Source organism: Lutra lutra, chromosome 8 (genome assembly GCF_902655055.1).
Source record: "Lutra lutra chromosome 8, mLutLut1.2, whole genome shotgun sequence".
NCBI lineage: Eukaryota > Metazoa > Chordata > Mammalia > Carnivora > Mustelidae > Lutra > Lutra lutra.
In genome coordinates this window covers 65,555,274-65,582,734 of record NC_062285.1, presented here as the reverse complement: position 1 = coordinate 65,582,734, position 27,461 = coordinate 65,555,274, and the positions used below count along the sequence as shown (strand labels likewise).

Below are 27,461 nucleotides of genomic sequence, written 5' to 3'. Positions count from 1 at the left end.
ACAAAGATTAAAATGATAAAGGAAAAAACTGCCCATCCGAATACACAAAAATTTTAAACTTCATATGGTATACACAAGGTAAGTTAATATGTGGGGGCAAGTATTTTCAACAGGCACAGATAATAACTTTAATGTGTTAAAAGAGGATTTCTAAATCAAAAGTACATGTTCCTCTTTTATTAGCCTAATCAGCTTCCCCTCAAACATACAACAAAATAATTTTAATTACATAATTATTAGTCAGATTTATGCTAAGCACGTTACAACCATGTGAAGTATGATCCTCCATGAACTAAAATACAAGTGCAGGGTACTGGTTTTACATAAGATGTCTCTACATGAACAAAGCAGAAATGAAGGTGGCTTTAGTAAGTAATTTGTTTCGCTATTCACTGCCTGAACTTCTCTCTTCAAAAATGACTTTAGAGGGGCGCCTGGATGGCTCAGTGGGTTAAAGCCCCTGCCTTTGGCTCAGGTCATGATCCCGGGGTCCTGGGATCGAGCCCCACATCGGGCTCCCTCTGCAGGGAGCCTGCTTCCTCTTCTCTCTCTCTGCCTGCCTCTCTGCCTACTTGTGATCTCTGTCTGTCAAATAAATAAATGAAATCTTAAAAAAAAAAAAAATGACTTCAGGAAAGAGGGAAAGAAATATCTCTACTAAAAAGAGTAGGGTGAAAATAGTCAAACCTTTCTCAGCTACATTAGTGGTTCTCAGTCTTTGGTTTTGTAACACTAACCTGGGGCACATATCTAAAATATAGATTCCCAGACCCCACTAATAGGTCTGGTTTAAGCAGATCTGGACTCGAGCCTAAGGACAGGATTTTTCCCAGAGGTCAGAAATTGAAAAAAAAATTCTTTTGGGGCACCTGGGTGGCTCAGTGGGTTAAAGCCTCTGCCTTAGGATCAGGTCATGATCCCAGGGTCCTGGGATGGAGCTCTGTATCGGGCTCTCTGCTAGGCAGGGAGCCTGCTTCCCTTCCTTCCTCTCTCTCTGCCTGCCTCTCTGCCTACTTGTGATCTCTGTCTGTCAAATAAACAAATAAAATCTAAAAAAAAAAATTTTTTTAATTCTTTTGATTAAAATTTAAAATGACTGAGGGGCCCCTGGGTGGCTCAGGTGGTTAAGCACCATATTCTGGGATTCAGCTTGAGTCCTGATCTCAATCAGATTGAGCCCTGTATCCCTAGATCTGTGCTGAGTGGGGAGTCCACTTGGATATTCTCTCTGCCCCTTCCCCCAACTGCATGCTCACTCTCACGTAAATAATTTTTTTAAGATTTTTTTATTTATTTGAGAAAGAGCACAAGTAGGGGGAGGGGCAGAGTGAGAAGACAATCCTTGAGCAGACTCCCCAGACTGACTGAATGAGGAGCCCAATACAGAGCTCAATCCCAGGACCCCAGGATCATGACCAGAGCCAAAGGCAGATGCTTAACTGACTGAGTCACCCAGGCACCTAAATGAGTAAATCTTAAAAAAAATTTTTTTTTTAATTTAAATGATTGAAACTGTCACCACACAGCTACAGTTTTACTATGCTAGACACCATATTCAGTCATCCATTCAAGCTACTTCACTTCAATTCCCCAACCCAATATCATACTCTTACCTCTAATCTAACTTCTGAGGAAATGTATTCAAGGTTCACACAGCCAAACATGTACTAAAGCTAAAGTCTGTCTCCAAAGCCATAAACATGCTCAGTACCTCCTACTACTGTTCACAAGATCCAGGAGAAATGAGAACTCAATGGCCTCACCAGTGAGGTGACTTGACACACAAACAGCATGGTGGGTCCAGAAATGGTTACCACTCAAATGCTTAGTAGTTTCTTGATTCCCCACTTCACACCACCATACAGCTACAACAGGATGAAATGTTGATAATCACCATCAAGATTCATCAGTGAAATGTGACAATTAATCATTCTGAGTAGCTAAAGTCATAAACAGTCTAACTTCTACAGAAGTCCTGTATTTATATTGAGTAACTTAATAACAGTCTATCCATGTCGAACAGCTTAAGAGAGTTTCTCTATGTAGAAGAGCCACTGCCTAGCCAGCATTCGCATCTTTAAGACATCACTCATCTCCAATACCAATCACGTTATCCAGTCTACCACAAGCATATGCAAGTAACACAGAGCCAGAGAATCAGAAATCACCATTCTTGACAACACTGACTAGTCCCTGGACGGACATGTGATTCAAACAAGTCCAATGAGAGCCTTTTCCCAGAAATTTTCATTTGAGATTAGAGAAGAAACACTGCAAAGATCCCATGAACAAAGCCTGTCTACAGCGGAAGAGAGTTAAGAGAGTCCTAGTCCTGAAGGTACCTGGAGTTTCCCGGGGGAATTTTCCTTTCAATTTTGCTCCTGCCAACAAGCCATATAAGCCTATAAGTAAGTTTTGCTTAAGTCAATTGTACTGGATTTTAATCACTGTCAATTTAGGATGCTATTTACAAATTAACTAAGGTTAGTATTATCTATGTTTTACAGGTGAGAAAACTGAAGTAGAGAGCTGGTCAAGTTTTCACAGCAGAGAGAGGAAGCGAACAGGTTTGTCTGACTCTAAGGCCTGCATATTTTCTAAATACCAAAATATAATGGATTCAAACAGGATACACTAATTAATAGATTTCACTGAAAAGCTGTTCCTATCATTTTAGAAATTTTACTTTGAAAACTCACAAGGAAATTTCCAAGTAATTTACTGTCATGGAATTCCATGCAATAGACACTTTCTGTAAGATTTGACCAATAAAACATAGTGGGTATAACTAGATTTTGTATTTTAAGTGAATGAGAAAAATAAGGTTTTTCAGGTAAGACTGCTTCAAAAAAGGTAACAAGGCAATGATAATCGAGCCCTACCAAAAAGGAAGATGCTGCTTGCCTCATACCCCATTTGCCACCAAAGAAACACTATGCAGAGTAGATTTTCATCACAGAAGCTTTACAGAAAAAGCCCTAATGAATCAAAGGATACAATCCTGGTCCAATTATTGATGCCTTCTGGACCCTTGTCAAATGATTTATACATAGGAAAAGCAGTTAAAGACAGGTATCTTCTACATATCCTGTGGTAGCCAAAAGAGTTGACCAAACTCTATGAGAAATCTTCAAAAATGTTATAAATAATATCTAAAATTAAGACTCCTAATGTTTTAAGAACTCTTCTGACCTTAATCAAATTGTAGAGTAAAAGTGTTAACAATCTAACTTTTCATGTTGTTCCTCTGCCCAAAGTTCTCATACAAGCATGAAATGTATGTACTTCACCACATTTTTACCAAGCCTAAAACACCTTTAATTTTAAGTTACAGTCATGCCTCATTAAAATGAGAAGTTATGCCGCTCAGATGACCCGTAAATATACAGCTTTTTAGTTGACTTGGACACATCAAACTTGAAAATTCAGTAATAGCTCTATAAAAACATTTATTAAAACTAAGTGCTGGGGCAGCTGGCTGGCTCAGTCAGTTGACACACGACTCTTGATTTGGGGTTGTGAATTCCAGCCCCAATTTGGACATAGAGATTACTTTAAAAAAAATTACTGATGGGGCGCCTGGGTGGCTCAGTGGGTTAAAGCCTCTGCCTTAGGCACAGGTCATGATCCCAGAGTCCTGGGATAGAGCCTCTGCTTCCCCCTCTCTCTGCCTACTTGTGATTTCTGTCAAATAAATAAATAAAATCCTAAAAAAAAAAAAAAATTACTGAGGTGCTTATTCTATATTTCAAGTAACTTTGTCCAAATCAGCTGGCCAAGCAAATAGAGCTTACAAAACTCTGTCACAAAATAAAGTATAAGTCTCTGAGACAAAAAAGCACTAACAATGAATGTCACTTTACCAAACTGAAATCTCATAATCATCATAGTCCAGTTTCATCCAATGTTTTAAAATGTTGCTTCCTTACGATTCTACCCACTACAAAAATAATTTTCTTTTCCATAATTTTAAATGCTTCCCAATCCATAAAAGACCATGAACAACATTTTGTGAGCCTCATTATCCAAGAGCTCATTCAGGTCGTCAGTCACCGCCTTTCCAGGGCAGAGAAGTTTAAGAGCTGACAAATCTGACTGGAAGTAGTTCTGCTTTAATGAATGGAGTCCAGGATTCCTCTGACAAAAACAGGACAGTCCAGCTTTCCCTGGACTGTTGCTCCTATGCCCAAATGTCCTCCCCCTTTTATTTTGAAAACGACCATCAACTCTCAGAAGAATGTTAAAGAGCCTGCAGCTGACCTGCCCCCCCCCCCCCCATCAACCGCATACTTCCTGATACCAAAGCAGACTTTGCCTCTTAGTAAGGGAGCGCTGAGTCGTTCCCAAGGAGGTGCCCACAAAAAAAGGAGCCTATTTTTCAAGGAAGGGCAAACGCTCGGATTTTGTTAAGCTATCGTAATGCGCCGCATTCTTTTTTAAATCTCACGTAGATTCCAACTCTGGCAGTGATTTGTGCAAATCCACGCAAGTCACTATGTTGCCTTTTATACATCGATTTTTTAAAGAAAAATATCCATCCCATCCCACAAAACACGTGAGTGAACATGTTAAGTATGGCTCCTTTCCTAACTTACAGTAAATTTCAGGGCAGACCGATGTTTCCTAAAGAAAAATGCAAAATACGCATATAAGCTCTATCCAGATTTAACTAAGACTAACAGTGAACATTTAAGCGTTAACACACAAAAACTAGACGCCCCGTCCAGAAGAGGGGGAAAAATTGAACTAGGGCGCCAGCCTGATGTTTAAATATCTCAACTTAAACTCCATGGAAACAAGAGGGAATTCCCACTAGCCAGACAGCAAAAAGGCTTTTTTGTGGGGCACCTTTTACTTTCAATGACTTCTGTAAAGGGGTGGGGGGAGCAACTGTCAGTTAAAAGTTGAAAATTAATTTCTATCCGCTTTAAAACGCGCATAAGGAATGGGTCAGAAGACAAACACAAAGAGCGTGGAGTGCTCTCCGGCTAGACTCACCCCCGGATGGAGGGGAAGGAGGGAAAAACGAGAGAAGGGGTCAGAGACGGCGGCAAAGCGGGAGGCGCGGGCCGGGAGGCGAGAGACGCCGGACTGACCGGCGAGCAGCCCAAGCCGGGCCGAGCCCCGCCGAGCCCCGCGTCCCTGCCGCGCCCCTGGCCCCGAACCCGGCCCCCTAACTGGGAAACGCACGTACCTGTCCGAGCGGCCGGAATGAGCTGCGGGTCGCACGCTGCCCACCCCTCTCGCGCCGCCGCGTCCGCCGCCCGCGAGCCAGGAAGCCGCCGCGGCCTGCGGCTTCCCGCCACCTCCTCCCGCTCCTTCGTCCAGGGACACGGCGAGCTGGCTGAAGGCGTAGAGGAGCGAGCAGAAGCCACAGGCCAGGCACAGCACCACGATGCGCAGATAGCGCCGCATCGCCGCAGCCCCGCGCCTCAGCCTTAGCCGCCACTGCCGCCGCAGCCGCCGCAGCTGCCGCCACCTCCGCACCGCGCCCGCCGGGCGAACTGAAGCGTAGGGGGCCGCACAGCGCAGCCGCGGCCGCAACAAGTTCCTCCTCCGCCGCTGCCTCAAGCCCGCCCCTCCTTCCTCCTCTCCCTCCCTCCCTCTTCTCCTCCCTCCCTCCCCTCCTTGCCTCGCCGGCCCAACCACCTTCGCCTGCTATCCTACTACCCGCCTGGAGCTCTGACACCGCCTCCGCCGGCGTGGGTCACTCCCCGGAGCTCCGGCAGCAGGCGGACGCGCAGGCGCAGTGAGCGCGAGAGAGCTGGACTGGCCGGGGTCTGAGGGGAACGCCAAAGGAACGCGTCTGAACTCCCAGCGGCTCCGCACTGCAGAGGAGGGGTGTGGCGAAATGAACTGGGCGTTGGAGACCGCTGACCCAAATTCAAATTATGTTTCTTCCACATGGTAGTCTGTGACGTTGAGCAACCTCAATTCTCTGAGCATGTTTCTTCTCTAAAACGGAGATAATATCCTCCTCATAGGCTGGTTGCAAAGATTAAATTGCTTAACGCACGAAAAACACCTTGCACCTGGAAGGCATTTGATTAAGCCGTTTTTCAGTTCCATCCTCCGCAGCAGGGACTTCCCCAGCCTCTAAGTTTCTGTAATATTGTACGAGCCATTTCATCCAGGTATTTAATTACTTCGTAATGCTGTTGAGCATGCATATCTTGCCTCCTAACGAACTTGTTAAGGGCATGTTCAACTGAGGTCGTCCCTGTTACATCTTTTTCGATCTTTTTGACCTGATGTTCTCCCTAAAGCTTTCTCTTTAGCTTTCCATTTCTTCTCTCTTCAGCCATATTTCCATTCCATTCATTTATTGAACATTTATAAAGCACCACTGTGTGCCAAGCACTACTTGAGTACTTTGGGGTATAAAGACACATAATTGGGCATGGGGTGGGACAGTAAATAAGTACATAAATAAATGGGACTTATAAATAACTGTAAATAAGTAAATGAAGGACAATAAGTAAATAAGTGGGACTCGCAAATAAGCGCAATACCAGGATACAACATTAGGATATATAAAAGCTTGTGAAGGTGTGGGCAAACACAAAAAGGAGTGATCAGTTTTACTGAGGTCATGGTCAAGAGGCACTTGGTAGTAAAAGAGGCATCAGAGTCTTGGCTGGGGGAAGGGAAGGAATTGCAGGCTGAGGGATCAATGAAACAGGTTCTTGTGTTTAGGGAACTGTGAGAAGTTTGATACAACCAGCTAAGTGAATGCAAGGGAGGGTGTGATGAGTGATAAGACTAGAAGTTGAAGGGGACAGATATTTGAGTGCCTTGGTTAGTATACCAAGGAGTTTGAACTTACTCTAGCAAACAGTGGAGACCATTGAAGGGTTTCTAAATTAAGAAGTAACATGATCCCATTTGACTTTTAGAGGGCAGGTTCTGGCCCCACTTTGGAGGCTGAAACAAAGATTAAGATTGGAACCAGAAAGCAGTTACAGTGTCACAAAGTGAGGGAAAGAAGGCTTTAAACACACACACACACACACACACACACTTCATGAAGAAAAATCATGCTGCTAACCTGTTCAAATGCATTTGGACCTTTTTTTTTCTTTTTACTATTTCATTTATTTATTGGAGGGAGAGAGTGCGAGAGAGCACAAGCAGGTGGAGCTGCAGAGGGAGAGGGAGAAGCAGTCTCCGCACTGAGCAGAGATTGATGCCAGACTGGATCCCAGGGCCCTGAGATCATGATCTGAGCGGAAGACAGACACCCAACTGACTGAGCCACCCAGGTGCCCCGCATTTGGAGCTTTGAAGTGTTTGGCCATGAGAAACAAAGTGGGGATATGCTTTTTAATTTAGCAGTGATTCTCTGTTCGAAATCCCTACACCCAAAACTGGTGGCTCTGTGACCATGGGAAAGTTACTAAATAAATTTAAGCCTCAGTTTTTTCTATAAGGATAACATTTCTTGACTTACCAGACAAAAAATGAAAACTAGCACGCTATCAAGATGTGTAAGTATAATGAAAACATACACTTATTCATTCAATAAACATTTATTGAATATATTCTACATGCCAGACAAGGGGCTAGAGTGTACTGCCCTCAAAGGGACGACAGGCAAGTAAAAATAATGACAATATTAAATTAATCCTTCTACTAAACCTTACAATTTTTAGAGAAATAAAAATAAACTTAATGAGGTACAGAGATGGATTGCAAAAGCATTTATAAGACTGGAAAATAGATTTTGAGAGAGAAAAAGAAAGGATATGGTACCAAGAAACTGGAGTAAGAAGTAGTACTCAAATAGATCAAAGATGTTTAAAGAGATGCCTATCACAATTGTTTTCTATTTAAACAAAGAAACTAAATGTAGGAAAAACAAAGAATAATGTAATGCCCCACAGGTCATTAAAATACTGGAATGGCAGTTTTCATTCTGCAACAATTTATGGGACAAGTGCATCCAGAAGAATAATCATTCATTTACTTGACATCAAGGTTGTGGACCATATCACACCCCTTTAGGTTCCTTTTAATCCTGTAATTAAAAAGAAAATTTTGTTGCAAAGTATATAAGGCATTCCAAAATTAGAAATGATTTTTGTATTACCCACAGTGTTAACTGGTTATCTTGGAGTATAAGGAGCCATTCACATGCCCTAATGATAATTTCCAGGATTCATACATTTTTATATTTTTTATAGTTTTTTTTTAAGTTTTATAAATTTAAGTTATCTCTGCACCCAGCATGGGGCTCAAACTCATGACTCCAAGATTAAGACTCAGATGCTTTTCTGACCGAGCCAGTCAGGTGCCCCTAAGCATTTTTATATCTGTGAAATTAATTTTAAATTATTGAAAATGATTTAAATGTTTGACATCATGATAGGTATTTCTTTCATTTACTGATTTACTGTGTGTATGTATATACTCATAAGTCTACTTTTTCATTTCTAGACCACCCCCCTAATTCTCTAGTGACAGGCTGTCTATATACAAATTTTTAATTTATGTTGATCTTCCTGTCATTCTGTCAAAAATGTTAATCTAGGTGGACAAAAAAATTTTTAAGTAGCAATACTTGTTTAAATTATAGAGATAGAAACCTCCTCCACAATCTAGAAAACTCTCAGATTTAGGATAATCCAAATTTCAAGAATCTTATATTCAAAAGATTAATCTTGGTTATTCCTATAGTTCCTGGTACATTTTGAATATATAAGACATTCCATTAATATTTTTATTTTTTTAATAAATCTTCTCTAAATCGCTCTATAACAAATTTAGGGTTCTGCTCAGCATTTCCTTCTCCATCCGTTTACCTTTTAGGACTTCTTTCAAAAAAAAAAAAAAGAAGAAGAAAAAGAAGAAGAAGGAGGAGGAGAAGAAATCATCTTCGGGGATCTTTTCAGAGTAAAGTTCAAAACTTTTTAAAAATAACTTCAGTTTATAAAGGTCTATGCATAATCTGATTCAATCCTTGTAACACATATATGAAGATGTTATTTAAAAAACAAGGAACCTGAAACTCAGAAGTTTGTTAACCCCATCACTAATAATGAAGATTCATAATTCAAATGGAAATCTTTGAGGATCCAACACACATTTTTTCCCCATTATACCATACTATCTCTAAACAAATAAATGCTAAATTGAGTGATGCAATTAAAATAAAAGCAAAAAGGAAAAAACCTAGGTTATGTGAAAACCTCTTAGACTGGTTTTTGGGATTAAAAAAAAATTTACAATCAGAGAAATACAAGTCAGATTAGTTGCAGAACACAAAGGATCAAAAACTCAGACTTAAAGTGAAAACCAGTCTCTCTTCCGGTTGGCTTCTAATGAAATCTCTTCATTTCCCATAGTCCATTTCCTAGAAACCTTGTGGGACCAGAGGAAAGAAGTTGAAAAAGACTATCGTCAGTTTGAAAAAAAAGTATTTCAGTTTAGGTGTTCATTCAGATCAGAAAATGTGGGGGAAAAGTAGAGTCAGGGGTAGGATGAAAGAGAAAAGCAATTCTCTTCATTCTCAATTCTCTTCATACTCAGCTGTAGACCACATGATTCGAAAAGAAAAAAGTGGCAGTGTAAGATCAATGAATGGGGACACCTTAGCTTCTATATGATCCCTGAATTTAGCTGGAGGGAAGAGTATGGAGAGGGTGGAGTAGGGAGGGGAGTAAGGAATATCCTCTGGACCATCCCTGCACTTATCCCCCATTCAGTCTTCAGGAACCCTCCATTTCCATTAATACAATGAATTTTGGTTTTTTTAAAAATTTTTAAAAGATTTTATTTGACAGAGAGGTCACAAGAAGGCAGAGAGGCAGGTGGGGGGGGGGCAGGCTCCCCACTGAACAGAGAGTCCGGTGTGGGGCTCAATCCCAGGACCCTGAGATGAGGACCTAAGTCGAAGGCAGAGGCTTAACCCACTGACCCACCCAGGTGCCCCAATACAATGGATTTTAATCTTTTTTATTTTTATTTTTTTAATTAAATACTCTCAGTAAAAGTAAATGTTAGATTTGTAGGGAAATTTAGTCATGAGGAAAATTAGAATTAAAACATACATGCACAAGTTCTTTAAAACCTGCCATCAGTCGAGGTCATGATTATAACAAGAGTAAGTAACAGACCTTTTTCCTAACCCAGGTCCTTAAAGGCTGAAGACTGAAAATAATTAAGAATTCTAATACTACCACACTTCAGAAGTCCAGGCCTCAGTTCAAAAAATAGAATCAGAATTCTTATTGTTACCCATATTGTTCTTTTCTACAAAGAAATTACATCACTCGATAACCCTATGTTATGTTTGGTTTCTTTTTACTTTCCTATATTTTTAATAAAGTAAAAAAAAAAAAATTCCTTTTTCCTCCGAGTTCAACTATTCCTTGTTTATCTTATCCTGTACAGGAAACATAGGCTTTTTTATCTTCTTTGATTAAAGAACTATCTCTTGGGCCAAGATCATTTTGCTCTTCTGAGAACTCGGCCTACTTTCTGTTTTTAAAAAATGCTTTCACTGCCATTCTGTCCCTTAGGAATCTTCTCCCAAACTGGTTTTACACAGTAACCCAACCTCAATATTGCTGACTGTAAAAGTAATAAACACAGGTTAATTTCATTGTTGCTATTATTATAAATTAAGAGGATAGTGAAAATAATATACATGAAAAACTCCCAATGAGTCTTGCTACCCAGCTTAGTTCCTGAATTCTCTTGCTAAAAGAGTTAATGAAAATACGAAGATGAGATGGTAACTTTCATTCAAACTCCCTACTTGCAGATAGGCCAAAAGATCTAAACCTAGACATGTAAGTTCAAGACTTGCCACTCAGGAATTCCAGTTAGGGAGGCACCCATTTCACTAGAACCTTGTCCCAAAAAGTTCTCAGTGGGGCTTAGCCTCACACATTGAAATGAAGAAATTTTCTAACTTTTTTAAAAAGTTAGTATTACAAAGTATTATAATACTTTATAATACTATAGTACTTTATAATACTAACAGCATTACTAAACAGTATTACTATTTAGCCTTAGGGAAGAGATTTGAGGAACTTTGTAAGAACACAATGAAAAACATCAATATCAGAATCTACAAAAAAATACAATCAAGAATAAGAATATGGACTTGGCAGGAGATTAAGTCTTACTTAATTATTAAAAGCCGAATTTTAATCTGAGACTTCTCTCAGAAATGGAGGGCAATCAATGAATTGAATTATTTGCATTATCTGTAAGCAAAAGGCAAATTTTCTCACGTGAATTAAAGCTTTTCCTGAAATAGGTCTAAATAAAATTTCTCATTTGCATGCTGGGTAATGCTTCTTCATTAGCTTCATGGAAAGCAAAAGCAGACCTCGCTAGCTGATTATTGGTTTTTAAAAATTATTACAGGAAAATGATCATCTCACATGGCCTAAAGTGTTAAACTTTGAAAATTCAAGCAGGAGTAATGAAATGAGAGCTAGTAAAACTGACACTGAACATTATTAGCTGCAACTATCAAGATGAAATCCTAACATTTTCAATGTGGACTTGCAGTGAATACTTAGGCCAAGCTGAGTTTCCTAGAAGAAAATGGGGCGGGGGTCGGGGGGGGGGAATTGGCAAACACTTCCTCTGCTACTTCAGTTATCTTTAGACGTTTTTACCGTTGCAGCGATGGCACTGTAATTACTTACTTACAGGTCTCTCCACTTAACATGTGAGCTCCAACCCGTAGTTCAATGCCAAGTGCACAAAATATATTCAATAAATGTTCTCTCAATTGAGTACTGATATAAAGATAACCTAGATCAGGAAAATACTCAAAGTGTAACAATAGTAAAATAGCTACTACATTCTATGACTCCTACTGATGAAAACACACAGAAAACAAACATACCCATAAAATGATTTAGAACATGAAACATGTCCCAGAGCACTGAAACTTCTCAAAGCTCTACTTGATTTTTCCATAGAAGTACCTAGTCTTAGTATGGAATTTCACAAGCTACAGAACTGGCCCATAAAGACAGGAGTAGCTACACTGGCTAAATACAAAGGCCACATTAAAAACATTTAAATTATCTGGGAGAGAGGGGATCTGCACTTAGGAAAGTAGTGTTCATATAATTCAAGGTAAAACTTCTCTATCACAGCTTCTTAAAATGAACTGGTTTTAAAGAAAATTGTTCTGAAGTTATAATACACATATTGCTGCCCTAGTAAACACAGCTAAAATTTTAATGACTGAGTCATTAGGAAGATGTATCACAGTGAGGTTTCTAAACCTTCTCAGAGACAGACATACAACAATTTGTTCTCTGCCTCCCTAGTGATTCTTCTCTATGATCATCCAGATTGTGTTTCAATACCCCATTTCCTAATTTCTGCTATCTTTGCTTTTTCTCCACCCCTCCCTCATTTTCCCTCCATTCCTATCCCTCCTTGCCTTTGTTATTAATGGGGCTTACTTTCTATCACCTGCAATAGCCAGTGAGGGCATTCCTTTCCTTCTGCTTTCACAAAATGACCAGTCATAGCCTAGATTTGGTAAACTTCAGTGTCTCTTGATTCTGATCACTGACTTTTCTGCAGTTCAATTTTTCTACATTCATTATTCCAGAAAACTGAAGGTGCCTATGTTTGAAGGGCAGGGGAGGGCAATGCTGATGTCAAAATATTATTTTATGGTTATCGTTTTCCTTATACACCCCCTTTTCTGTTTTCACTTAATGTTCAAAGTATAGTACAGAAATTCCTATCAATGGTCCAGTTCCTGTATCAGGTCTTTAAAACTCCAGAAGAGGTAATGTGCAGATCAAGAAAATAAGTAAAATTAAGGGCCTCACTGGAAACTAAAATTTCTAGACCGTTTAGCATTAATGCATAAACATGCAGAAACTACATTCTTTAGGCAAGGAAAATAAAGGATTTTTGTCTAAAAGAAAGGTAATAATAAAAATGCTATCAACTTAGAAAAGCTGAGATTCTCTTCCTTTTTTAATGTTTTCACTTTGTCTACTATCACTATAATTTTAGGAAAGCATTTAACAAAAATAAAGCCTTTAAGTCAACTATTTCTACTGTGTAATACAAAAGGTTTTAAGAATACATATTCTGGTATGCCTCAAATTATATCTTTGCTCTTAATTGTATCAAAATAAGTTAATAAACTCTGAAAAACATTCAAATTCTTTTTGTATGAAATTTGGTTAAAAGAACCCACAGCTAAAACCACAGTGTAAATTGATGAAACAGAGCTACAAATGTACCCTAAGCCCAGGCTCTGAATCTTTTTGCATATTTTAACATTAGGTATATTTACGGAATTTGGGTCTGTTTCCTGGTTTATAAGTGTATTTGAGGTAGGGTGAAATGAAAGCACGTGAATTGTGATTAATGACAGGAAAACAAAATTTCAAACCAGCTGACTCAGTTCAGTTGTCCTGCCTCATATAGCATTCCATCAGGTTCTTTAATTACAGAAAGTTGGCTGGTCTGGGATCAGAGCAAACATCAGATGTAGAAAATTCAGTGTAACTTACAGAACACAATTCCTTTTGATCATCCAAGAGGGTGTAGAAACAATTTGTTTTTGTAATGGGATTTTACCGATAAAGATAGTAAAGGCTCATTTACTGATCAGCCAGTGTGCGCCATGTAGTTGTTAAGAATTTTATGTGGATTGACATTTAATCCTCCCAACGACTCGATCAGTTAGATTTGATTACCATTACCCCTATATAATAGATGGGACGTGACCTCGAGTAGTTTACTCAAGCCCACTTAGGTTCTACAACTGGGATACAAAGCATCAGATACCAGTTAGCACACTAAATTTCCACACTATACTATCTCTGCCACCCCCACCTTATGAAAAAATGACTACGCTCCATTCAGGTAAAATCCCATCTCTGTCAAGATTCTTTCTCTCCCACAGTCCATTTAAAATACATCCAGAAAGAATCTGATCATTATCAGAAGACCTAGTGTCTCCAAGCACAGTTTTGACTTAAAAATTAGAAGATTTTTCCCTATTACAATTATTACTTGTAATTTTTACTATGTCTAAAATTTAAAACATTTGAAAAACATGAAAAGCAATAAAATATGGCAAAATTTTTTCGTGTTTTAAAAGAACATAACCAGTTCACTGGGGTTCCACTGAAAGCATCATATAATAAAAACAAACTTTAATTTCTCATTTAACAACACTAAAGAATGAGGTATATAAATGTTTTAATCACAGACTTTTACTGTATGCAAGTAACTGTATTTCACAACTAGCATCTTACAAAAAAGACAGTCCCATTGTGCCTGGAAAAAGTACTGCAATTAAACAGAAAATTACATTACCACGAGAAACCACCAAATACCACAACTGTCAGGGTCTACAGTTTTGTTTTTTCTGTTCTTCAAATGCAATCATAGTGCTTTTAAGTGATATTTTGTATCTAAGCTATGTTTTTAATTTATATTTCAGAAGTCTCCTAGAGGTGGATATATATTAAACAAATGGCTAAAAGAAGCAGGAGACCCTAGAAAAATTTAAAAAGTACTGTGTGGTTTCTAGGTTGGATTTTTAAATACAACATGAAACACATTATTAGTTGTGAACAAAACTGCAAAATCTGTAGTCATAAAAATATTTTATTGGTAATTTTACATAATAGTAAGCGGGGCTGTAAATACTTTTATTTCAGGAATATTGATAAATGCATAAACTGGCATTTGTGTCTGAAAATAGGGCACTATGACTTTAAGAATCTTATATTTAATAAGAGGCCAATTAAACTGATTTAAGATTAGTTATTTCCCAGTTCTGCGAAACAGTTCCATTTCTGTATTAATTAGATTCATACTTCTATGACCCTGCACAAGTTTGGGGAAAGACAACAGTGATAAACTATTATTAAGTTAAAGCTTTTCCAAAATTGCAGCCTTTAAAATATGTCAGGTTTCTTTTCTGTTTTTGCCAAATGCTTATAATTATTTGAACTTTAAAGTTTTATATTATACAGAAAATACCAGTGTTCAATGATAAGAGCACTAAACCTGAATTATAAAGCTAAATAATCAATGTTTTATTGTTTACTACTCTGCTAGTAAACATTACAATAATGAATGCTTTAAAGATAAACAAAAACAAAGATAAAACCAGAAACATAAATCAGGAACAATAATTTAGTAAAATGTGTCAAAAACATTGGCAACGGTTCATACAAATTCTTTATTTAATAACAATTTTTCCTATTTAACCACACCAAGTACCAGCAGGTGTATTTAAGAGGATAACCATTAAGAAAATCCTGTTGCAGCAATAGTTGATTAGGTTGATCTTTGACTTGTATACATATAACTATTCGTTCACAATTCTCAAATAATACATATTTAGGCAGCTTGCACTATGTTATAAAAATTTAAATTCGTTACATGCCAATAGTAGAGAATTCAAGAATTATGTGTTAGAATTCACTAAACTAAAAGTGAAAATAGACTTACCAATAACACTGCATAATGAATAATTCAACCACATTTTCATGGCACCTTGAACTGTGGAGACCAAAATGTCAAGTCTGAAAAGGTTTGTTTGGTAGGCATAGATTGCAATGAAGTCTAACAAATTCTAACAAATTTCTATTTTGTGTAAAACGCAAATTATGGATTGTGCATGAATGTTTGTCATGAAAATGTGGTACTTCTTGGCATAATCTGTGTATTTGTATGTTATGACAGAAGTGACTAAGAAATTGGAGAAAATAAACTTTAATGAGATTCTCCATTCAATGATGAGGCTTCTCCTCTGGGTGAAGATGACCTGGACATTCCCCGCTCTGTGTTATCAGAGCTAGAGCCACTCTGACTGTGTTGATCTGCAGAAGCAGCACTAGATGCAGGCGGGGACTTCGTTTTCTCCTTAAAGTCTGTAATAATGACTGTCAGATCTCCAACGGTAACTTCCAAATGCTGAGCACTACTCCGATCCACATTTTTCAATCTTGGCCTAAATACAAAAGATGATAAAATTTTAAACTAGCTTTTCTCTCTACCAACTTTCTGAACATATAATGAATAAATTAGGTAAAAATAACAAAATGAATACATCTATATCTAAAGCTCTAGATTCATGTATGAACTAGCCACAAAAATATAATTAAATGTTTCAAATCATTAACATTAATTGAACCAATCATTGATGAATCTTCTTCAACATGACAAATAGATACTCTGGAAGCAATGGTCTCTTATTGTGCTTTTAAAGCTTTATCATCGTTTTGCAAAGAGCTGATCAATTTTACTAAATAAATGTTTTAGAAAAGCAATGACATAGTTGGATCGCAGAGTAAGTTAATAACTGTTAAGGCAGTTATATATGCAAGGCTGTTACTCCAGAGATATGCACTGAGAAGGGCATCATGATTATCTGTTCTGCCGATACCCATGAAGACTTTAACCAGTTAAAGCCCATGCAAATATCTGTTCAGTATTATGAATGTCACTCCTGGCTTTATGACCAAAAAAGTATCAGCTCCAACACAAATGTCTTTGAGTCTAGTAAGCAAAGAGAGAAGAGAGAAGGAAGGAAGACAGGCAGGCAGGCAGGCAGGCAAGCGTTTAAGCTTATACTAGTGGCCTCTGTTTAATTTCTAATAGACCTCTCAAGCTCAGAAAGACACTTTCATATTTTATAATAAAGGAGATGAAATCCTTTATGTCCACTTTACATATGAATATATCAATGTTAAAAGAGAATATTAAATGGTTCACTTATTATTTCACAAATTTACCTGGTTTTCTTATGACTGTTCTTTTTGCTAGTTGTTTCCTTTTCACTTTTTTCTTTTTCTACTTTATCTTTTTTCTCTTTCTTTGACTGTGTAGGGGGCACAAACTGCTGAGTAACCTGCTGGGCAACCAACTGGGAGACAGGTCGAGGTTTCCTGTGTGTATGTTAAAAAGAAAGGTTTTTGTTTATTATAATTTAAGAATATATATTCCTTATGAGAATAGCTCAAATTATAAGAATAGATATATGACATGATTTTCAAGTATAAAAATTCCTCATGTGAGATAATTTAATGTGCAATTTAATAGATTTTACACACACACATGCACACACACACAAATTATTATCTTTCCTATCCAACAAAAACAGAACTATAATAACAGTAAAAGTTATAGCCTAAAATATATGGTCAACCATTAGAATATAACCAATACATGAATCAATGTGAAAATTATTAAAAAAGTATATCAAACTGAGCACTCACAGGGAAGCACACATATAAATAAGCATGAGTCCTAAAAATTAAACTTGAAAATTTATATTGAAATAATGTTTAAATTTATCCCTTCTCCCTCATAGAAGAAAGAATCTAACCATCTTTGATAATGACGGTTTGTCTTTCCTCTAAAATCTCTCATTTATTCATTTAATACTTAGAGTCAAAACTCCTCACTTTATTGCTAAAATCCTTGAAGTTTTTTATATCTCTAGTCACAATCTCATCATGCTTTTTTGACCCTGACAATCCGTCCATTCTTTTGAGACTTGCCTACTTACTCACTTATTCCTTTAAAAAATATTGGGAACCTCTTGCAGAAATTGCACCAAGATATCTGAAATGCTCCTTGGCTTCACCCTTTGGTGCCACAAGTTGTGGCACACAAGTTGTGACTCTACTGACCCAGGGTCAAAGATCCCTCCAGCTTTATGGTAGAATCTGGCCAATTGAGGTCAAGATTCAAAGTAAACAATCTCTAAGTTCTGAAACCGAGAGACAGAAAGAAGATGAGGAGGAGAAGGGGGAGGAATGAAAGACTAAGGGAGAGTAAGATAAACATACTTTTAACAAACGGTCTACAAAACATAGTAATTCTATTGCATGGAAAGTCCTGACCCTCTTTTGGTCAGTAGAATTATTAAAGAATCTTTTTGTTGTTTTGTTGTTGTTGTTCCTCTAGAACAAGACAAAACAGAAACCAATGAGAAAATGCTGCACTATCACTCATGCTATAAGGAGGAATCTTTTGAAGGAGTAAATAGGAAACACAGCATGTAAAACAGGTTTCAGTAGATGAATAATGCATTTTGTTTAAAGCCTATAGAGGCTGAAGCACAGAACAGATACCCAAGAAAGATGTTCCACAGAATTTAAGAAGTAGGATTGACACAGATATCAGGGTTAATGATATAGATTAAGAGTTACACAAATGAAAGTGATATTGAAAACACAGTAATTAATGGCCAAGCTTGGTAAGGAAATAATTTTTAATGGATTAAAGCAATGGTCCTTAAATTTAAGTATATCAGGATCATCTGGAAGGCCTGTTTTTAGCTTGCTTAGCCCTACTCTCAGGGTCTCTAATTCAGAAAGCCCTGGGGTGGAGCCTAATAATTTACATTTCTAACTGGTTTCTGAGTTAGCTGATGCCTCTGATCTAGCCCCCACTTCACAAAGAAGCTGTAAGTGCAAATATTGGTATTGCTGCCATATAAATTTTGAGATGGAGAGCAGGGAGTGGCAAGTAAATAATTAAAAAAAAAAAAAAAGCAAGGCTAACCGGATGGGAAGAAATTCAATAATGAAAAGCTAAGGAATCTGGTTTACCCTTAAAAGATAGGAGACCACAGAAGAAATTCAGAATTGAATTTTACAAAGATTACTGGCAGCAGCCTGAAGAGGAAAGGTACTACAGTGGCAGAGAAAGTGTTAGGAAAGCTACTTTATTTATTTTTTTAAAGATTTTATTTATTTATTTGAGAGACAGAGATCACAAGTAGGCAGAGAGGCAGGCAGAGAGAGAGGAGGAAGCAGGCTCCCCACTGAGCAGAGAGCCTGATGCAGGGCTCGATCCCAAGACCCTGGGATCATAACCTGAGCAGAAGGCAGAGGCTTCAACCCACTGAGCCACCCAGGTGCCCCTTCACTTTTTTTTGTTGTTGTTTGTTTTTAAGATTTTATTTACTTCTTTGACAGAGACGGGAGAAGGAACACAAGCTGGGGAGTGGGAGACGGAGAAGCAGGCTTCCTGCCAGGACTCTGGGATCATGACCTGAGCCGAAGTAGATGCTTAAGGACTGAGCCACCCAGGCGTCCCCACCTTTTTCACTTTTTTTTTTAAAAGATTTTATTTATTTATTCGACAGAGAGAGGTCACAAGTAGACAGAGAGGCAGGCAGAGAGAGAGACAGAGAAGCAGGCTCCCTGCTGAGGAGAGATCCCAATGTGGGGCTTGATCCCAGGACCCTGAGATCATGACCTGAGCCAAAGGCAGAGGTTTAACCCACTGAGCCACCCAGGCGCCCCCCTTTTTCACTTCTTAGCCAATAAATATTCCTCTAGGAAAACAGAGCCTTGCCCTCATGGAGCCAACATTAGGTGGGTGGAATCAAACAAAAAAATGAATACAGAGTCTTAAATGTTGACAAATGCTACGGGAAAAAAATAAGGAACATAGGGAGTAATGGAGAAGTTGCAATTTTTTTTAAAGATTTTATTTATTTATTCGACACAGAGAGAGAGAGAGATCACAAGTAGGCAGAGCAGCTGGCAGAGAGAGAGGGGGAAGCAGGCTCCCACTGAGCAGAGAGCCCGATGCAGGGCTTGATCCCAGGACCCTGAGATCATGATCTGGGCCGAAGGCAGAGGCCTAATCCACTGAGCCACCCAGGCACCCTGAGAAGTTGCAATTTTAATTTTATTATCTGTTTCCTCTTCGAGGATATAAAACTCCAGAAGAAAAGAGATGGTATTAGCTTTATGCTCCACTGTATAACTAGCACTTAGCATAGTACTGAAAAAATACTTAGTATTTGTTGTTGAATAATAAAATCAGGTTTAACAAAGAAGAAAGATGTATTTTAAGGAGCAGTCTCTAAGGTTAGTTATTGGCCAAGATCAACCATTCGCTACACAGAAGTAAACAAGTAGTAAAAAGAGCAACAAGAATTAATAAACCTTTCAATTATGTTGGAAATGGAAAGAGAAAAGAAAGCTCAAAGGTGTGGCAGGGTTGAGAAGAGTTGTTTAAACTACTACCTAGTGAACAGTGAGTCACCTAAAATTGAGAGTCACTCCAAGATATAAAATGCAACTGAGGTGTAGTCATCATTTGGTCTCCCAAGGTAATATGGATCTCTGAATGTCTTCCTTCCATAACAAATGAAGGTTTGACAACTTCCTTTATTATGTTTTGTACTGTCACTCCCTCCATCCTAAAATTTAATGCAAAATAAATTAACAAAAATGTTATTGATTAAATTGAATTAAAATAAAATTACAAATATCAAAATAAATTTACATGCTTTTGAACCTAGAGTAAAAATCCTGATGTTTCTACCAACCAATAAATCGATATTAGTTATTGAGTAGCCATTATTACTAAAGATATAATTGATTTAGTGCTGCCTTCAAGTAAAATTGCATATTTTTTCAAGGTTTTTCTGTATTCATTAATCCATTTCTTTATCCACCAATGACCTGTGTTCATTAATGACTTAATGCTGTAAGATCAGACTATCTCAATCATGGGTTCTCTGATCAAGATTTTCAGGAATATAACCCTTTGTGCTGTAGTTAGGTACAGAATATTTTTTATAACATGATCAATCACTTCCTTACCCCTCAAGGACTTGTCTCCAAGTGGGTACCCATCTATTATGTGACACTGTTCCTCAACATCCCACTCCCACTTTTATGTGAGAAAGGGACATCCTAATTTCCCAACTTCAGGTCTCTTACAATTGTTATCAAGTCTTTTTCATATTTAACAAACTTTATCTCTCCAGAATCTTCCTAGAATCATTTCCCCTTTTAAATGGCCCATCAATATGAAAATACTAGTAGAGCATGATTTGCTTCATAAAACCACAAGGTTGAGTAAAATATATAATTTATTTTTAAATGAGTTATGAATCTAAAATTCTTCTAAATGTTATTCTGTCAGTGGTAAGAACAAACTATTCAATAAACACACACCATCCAAGTCAAAACCAACACAGAATGAACAATTAGTTAAACTGGTCAAGTGAGAGGCTGGTCTCTGAAGACAAGCTAGAAGACTACCCAAATCAAACTGGGAATGAAGTAATAGTAATAGGGGTCTATACTCATCAGGAGAATGGCACTGAAGCACTGAATGTGAGGACATTTCAGAAGGAAAATATGATCAAATGTTTACCTCAATAAGAGGGATAAAGAACTCTCCCCCAAATGGGAATAAAACTGAAAGAAATGGGGGAATTTAGGACAGTGCTATGAACTGAATGTTCGTGTTCCCTCCAAAATGTATTTGTTGAAATCCTACCCCTCCAAAGTGATAGTATTAGGAGGTGGGGCCTTTGACAGGTGATTAGTTCATGTGGGTACAGCCCTCATGGATAGTGCTCCAGAGAGATCCCTTGACCCTTCTGCCATGTGAAAAAATAGCTGGCAATGTGGAAGTGGGTCCTTATCAGACAGCTAACCTGCTGGTGCCATGATCTCAGACTTGCAGCCTCCAAAACTGTGAGAAATAAATGTTTGCTGTTCATAAGCCACACCATTTACGATATTTTTGTTACAGCAGCTCAAATGGACTAAGGCAGTTATAGGAAAGCCAAGAACCGGTCTACTCTAAATCAGAAGGACTGAAAAGCTTGATGTTAATTATGTTGGATTTATAGATTTAATAAAATATAAGCAAAGCTTTCCTTTGAGCAAGTATAAATATGAGACAAGTGGTCTAATAAGCAACTGTGCGTTACTAGTGTACCTAGTGTAGTTATTGATTTTGTTATTTTTCAATCACTAACAAATCTTCTGTAGTGGTTCTCTTTTCCCTTAAAAATATTTACTTCTGTTCTTGAGTAGTGATATCTTTTTATCCTAGACTTTCCTAAATGTGTAATGTTTCATTCCCTTATTCTTTTTAATGATGGTTGATTTTCACTTAAAGATTATGATTGTGGGGTGCCTGGATGGCTCATTCGGTTAAGTGTCTGCCTTGGGCTCAGGTCATGATCCCAGGGTCCTGGGACTGAGTCCCGCATCAGGCTCCCTCCTCGGCGGGAGCCTGCTTTTCCATCTCCTTTTGCCTGCTGCTCCCTCTGCTTGCGTGTGCTCTCTGTCAGATAAGTAAAATCTTAAAAAAAAAAAAAAAAAAAAAAGATAACAATTGTGTTCCATTGCTCTGTGATTATTTGATCTAATTCAACTATGGGAAAAAAAGAAGCACAAAATATAAATACACAAGATATGTGTGTGTGTGTGTGTGTGTGTGTGTGTGTGTGTGTGTGTGTGTGTACAAACTAATTACTGAAATGAAGCTCTCTGCTGCTCTCTAGAGGCTGAATGCACTTTAAAGATGCTTCACCAAAAGTGGGAGAACGCAGCTTACCTTTATAACATATCATAAAGTGACTCAGTACCATGCCCTACCGAAAAGAAAGCCTTCATATCTCTAGGGATCTTAAGATTTAAACTATGATCCTTCTTCTCCTTAAAGAAAAAAATCTGGAAAATAGTGGGAAATTTTAGAGGTGGGAGATTGTTAACTCATGAAGGGGCAGGGTGTCATTTTTAAGAAGTGCCTCTTATGTCCAGTGATTTCTCATTCATAATTTTCACAACACACCTATAATGCCAGAGGTTCTGCAATATGGAGGACAAAACGTCATCTAGTTAGTTAATTACCATATCCCAACTACATTCTCTTGTCCTCTTCCTATTTACATATATCATGACTAAGCTGTTACTTGTGAAATATGATATTCAGAAATTGAGGGAATCTTCATATGCCTCGGAATATCCTTCATAAACAGCCCAAATAGATTGTGTAAAATTTTGCAGGTCTATTGATTTACTGTAATGTAAGAAAAGAAATGCAAATTTAACAATAATGTAATGGCTACCTACTATTCATCAAAGTATTTTTAGGAGCTGCTTAACTTTCCATGCAGGTAGAAGACTGGTGGTACATGTTGACTTGGTATATGCCATTTCTAACTACCTGTCTGCCTTCTATCCTATCACCCCACATCAAAAATTCTATATGCTAAATATTTTAAGAAAAATGTCTCAAGCTTGATCAACCTCATCACAATTTAGCTTTGTCGAGTTGGGACAAGCAAAACAAGTGAGGTATAAAGTATTTACTGGTTTCTTTCTAAAAGAGGCAGTATCACTCATAGCTCAGAAAGAAATAGTCATTTTCATAACACTAAAATATAAAGTGAAGCAATACAATAAATCTCAGTGAGTAAAAATAACTGAACTAAACCTAAACTTGTTATGAGTCTTTTAATACACTGCTAACAAAAACCGAAAAATCTAACCAAGGTAGATTTTATAAGTGGCAACCTTGTTTTGTTTAACAAATTTATTGCACACTTACACAAGTCAGATATAGGTAATATGCTGGAGATTCACTAGAGGTAAAACAAACATAATCTGTGCCCTCACAGAATTTACTTAGCAAATGAGATAAAAACCATGCAGAAGTTTAAAAAAAAAAAGGAAGAAAGAAAGAAAAAAGAAAGTGAGCTTTGTCAAAAGCATTAAGAAGAAAAAAACCAGTATACTGTAATAGAGAAAAAAGAATGAGAATTTATTATAGACAACGTGGAAAGAACTTCTAGTTCATGTTTAAACTGTCAGTACACCAGGAAAAAGAGCCATCACCACAAGCCCTTTTAAAAAATACTTTTAAGTCATTGGGACACCTAGGTGGCTCAGTGGGTTTAAAGCCTCTGCCTTGGGCTCCAGTCATGGTCTCAGGGTCCAGGGATCAGGGCTCTCTGCTCAGCAGGGAGCCTGCTTTTCCCCTCCTCCTCCACCTGCCTCTCTGCCTACTTGTGATCTCTGCCTGGTAAATAAATAAAATCTTAAAAAAAAAAATACCTTAAGTCATTTTATGATAATTTACAGAAGAAATAAAGTAATAAAATTAACCAACATTAAAATTTTTACTAAGCATTTAAAACATACTTAGCCCAAACTTTTATCCTGTAATAATGTGGTTTTGAAGGTATATAGACCTGAAATAGACAAAGTTTTTTGACTTACTCCTCATCAGCTATTAGGCCTATTCTTAGGAACACACCTACCTGGAAATACTGATTTTATGATTTCAAACACACCTCTAGTAGATTTTGGCTTCTCTTCATTTCCACTTCTTGCACCAGCATTATCAAAACATTTTACTTCAAAAACCTTGATGGTTCATAGTCTTTTCTGAAGCGAGGACAACCATTTTCTTTCCTCCAAAATTACCATTTTCATTTTTTAAAAAAGATTTTATTTATTTACTTATTTGACACTGAGAGAGATCACAAGTAGGCAGAGAGGCAGGCAGAGAGAGAGGAGGAAGCAGGCTCCCCGCTGAGCAGAGAGCCCGATGCAGCCTCGATCCCAGGACCCTGAGATCATGACCTGAGCTGAAGGCAGAGGCTTTAACCCACTGAGCCACCAGGTGCCCACCATTTTCATTTTTGTTTTTTTATTTTTTTAAAGATTTATTTATTTGAGAGACAGAATGAGATGGGGGAGGGTCAGAGGGAGAAGCAGACTCCCCGCTAAGCAGGGAACCCAATGTGGGACTCGATCCTGGGACTCCAGGATCATGACCTGAGCCCAAGGCAGTAGCTTAACCAACTGAGCCAACTAGGTGCCCCACCATTTTCATTTTCAGACTAGGTATATGTACCTATCCTTCTGCATGGTCTATTTACAAATCATAGCACATAAATTTTGATGCCAAATGTCATAAAAGATGAAAGAACACCATCACATCTTTTTTTTCTTTTTTAAAAAGACTTTATTCATTTATTTGACAGAGCACAAGTAGGCAGAGCAGCAGGCAGAGGAAGAGGGAGAAGCAGGCTCTCTGCTGAGCAGGGAGCCCGATGTGGGACTTGATCCCAGGACCACAGGATCATGACCTAGCCAAAAGCAGCCACTTAACCGACTGAGTCACCCAGGCATCCTACCATCACATTTTCTTATGGCAAAACAAGATGGTTCAGGTTCATTGTTGCAAAATATTGCATGATAAAATCCTTTCTGCGGAATGACTCCTAATGTGAGAAACCACATTTCCTTTCTGTCCTTAAAAATATAAGGTTCATGTAATGTTTCTTGAATTTGCAAAAAACTCATCTAGGAAATTATCATTTGAAGACACATCAGTGAGCTCTAGCACCACAATGCCTACAAAGGGTTAACAAGCAAGAAGGGATGTAAATTACTCAGTGTGAACTCCCTGGATTTCTAGGTCCTTTAGTCTGGGGAGCATTGGGCAGTGTTCAATGACTCTCTGAGGTAGATTTTTTATTTTTAAATGAATCGGTTTTTGAGATTTTGTGATAAAGAATAAGAAGGAAATAAGACCGGATGAGAGAGGTTTTGAGAACTGCAGCTTGGAAGCAAAATGATTATGTGAGGACAGAGGTAAAGGAGGGAAAATGAGGACTAAAAAAATGTTGCTAGGGATGTCTTTATTCACAGTGTTCAAGAAATACAAATAAAGGATTTGCTACTTTATTTTGAAATTTAAAAAAGAAAAAAAGAATAAACTAATCTAATCTGCAAAATAAATTAATTACCTTTAGTGGTCTTCCTTTTGCACATGTTCTGTTTGGTGCATAGAACACATTTATAGAACATGTTCCTTTGGATTTTAATGATTAAAATATTTTTAAAAGCAATGTGCACCAAACATTTATGGAGCCACTGCAGCATCTCTGGAAAAACATGGTCTTCCACATCACTCTGTAATGCTGTTGATCCTTACATGGCTGTGTTCTATCTCCCCACCAACTGTACTCTAACCCCTACATGAGAAGAGATCCGTATCTCACTTATTTTTGTATGCCCAGTGCCTAGCATGGATCTTACGTGTACAGATGCTCAATCAACACCTCGTTATTAATGATCATTAACAATACCAGTTAGATACGATGCATAAATACAACTATCAAACAACTGTGTAATTGATTTAACTAAGTGCCAACTTTCAAGAATTCATTTTCTTGAAAAAATTGCTGATGTCATCTTCTTCTGAGGCATTCACTTCTTTTTCATGAAAATGCAATAAAGGGTTTAATGTGCATGTCTGCTTTCTATAAAAATTTATTTTATCTTATTTTTTAAAGATTGTATTTATGATAGAAATAGCGAGAGAGGGAACACAAGCATGGGGGAGCTGGAGTGGGAGAAGCAGGCTCCCTGCTGAGCAGGGAGCCCAATATAGGGCTCTATCCCAGGATGCTGGGATCACAACCTGAGCCAAAGGCAGATGCTTAACCCACTGAGCCATTAGGTGCTCCTCTAAAAAATTTATTGCTAAATAGAAAGATAAAAGTGTTCTTATAAAGTAGTTTTCTCTACCTTCAATAAATACTCTGCTAATCATGGAACTATCTGACTTATTGTCAAAATTCAAAGAGTACTTTTAGCATTGATATTCAAATTGTTATTGTTTTTGCAGCAGAATCATCATGTTAACAAAATTTTACAAGGAATCTCAATATATTAAACTAAAAAAAAAACTATCTTCTATATGAAGTTGATGTGGAGACTCCTGAACCCCCATTTGCTCAGTGCTCATCCTTGAACTTCAGTTATCCCTGAGGTGTGGCTGTGAGAAATACAATTTAAAACCACTGGTCCAAGGGCGCCTGGGTGGCTCAGTGGGTTAAAGCCTCTGCCTTCGGCTCAAGTCATGATCCCAGAGTCCTGGGATCAAGTCCCGCATTGGGCTCTCTGCTCAGCGGGGAGCCTGCTTCCCTTCCTCTCTCTGTCTACTTGTGATCTGTCTGTCAAATAAATAAATAAAATCTTTAAAAAAAACAAAAACAAAAACCACTGGTTCAAGGATTCACAATATACCAACTAAATTTATGCTCAGGTTCAACATACTCTTTCTTCTTGTCACTTGCCTAAGTGTGCTTATAGCATCATTTCAAGAATCTGAGTATTCTGAAGACTTTTTACTCTGAGGTCTAATTTTCAACATCAAACACTTCTGCAAAAGCCTAGAACCCATTTTTCCCTAAACTCCTGGGAAGTGGCAGCAGGGGAAACTTGCTTCTTTGGCAGCTACTAAGAGAGTCCTTGGTAAGCACAGACAAAACAGATGACTACACATCAGCTTTAGAAAAACTAGGTTAGAGTGTTCAGCAATTAAATCGCTGACAAACCCCTCAAATCATTAAAGGACATCACAGCTCACTTAATTTGAAAGACTAAGAACAATCTCCAGAGCTACAAACAGGTCCTCCTCAACTTTCCCTTCCTCTTAGCCAAACAATATCAAGTCCTTTCAATTTATTTCTTTCACATTATTAGAATGATTCCACCTCATCATTCCCATGTTTACCACTCTTGCACAACCCAACAGCAGCCTTCTACATTATCTACTTAACTGACTTCTTGTCTTCTTCCCTCCAATCCAAGATTACGCTTCCTTCATTTATTTAACAAACATTTATTAAACAGTGTTCAAATCACTGT

The 27,461-nt window shown here is 37.9% G+C and overlaps 2 protein-coding genes across 9 annotated transcripts in view; both read right to left on the bottom strand.

Annotated features, from left to right (window-relative positions):
- The window catches only part of GXYLT1 (glucoside xylosyltransferase 1), a 59,288-nt gene extending 53,732 nt beyond the window's left edge, over window positions 1–5,556 (bottom strand). For both annotated transcript variants that reach the window (XM_047741270.1, XM_047741271.1), the window contains exon 1: window positions 5,195–5,556. In XM_047741270.1, coding sequence (XP_047597226.1) covers window positions 5,195–5,415 — 221 coding nt within the window. In that variant the 5' untranslated portion in view covers window positions 5,416–5,556. The remainder of the gene's footprint in view (window positions 1–5,194) is intronic.
- Window positions 5,557–14,131: 8,575 nt separating this feature from the next.
- The window catches only part of YAF2 (YY1 associated factor 2), a 77,020-nt gene continuing 63,690 nt past the window's right edge, over window positions 14,132–27,461 (bottom strand). For 6 of the 7 annotated variants that reach the window (XM_047741012.1, XM_047741011.1, XM_047741014.1 and 3 more), the window contains 2 exons: window positions 16,755–16,907; window positions 14,132–15,970 (listed from right to left, as the gene is read on the bottom strand). In XM_047741012.1, coding sequence (XP_047596968.1) covers window positions 15,733–15,970; window positions 16,755–16,907 — 391 coding nt within the window. In that variant the 3' untranslated portion in view covers window positions 14,132–15,732. Of the gene's footprint in view, window positions 15,971–16,754; window positions 16,908–27,461 lie in introns of those variants that run through there. The other variant, XR_007129384.1, reaches the window with a different exon arrangement.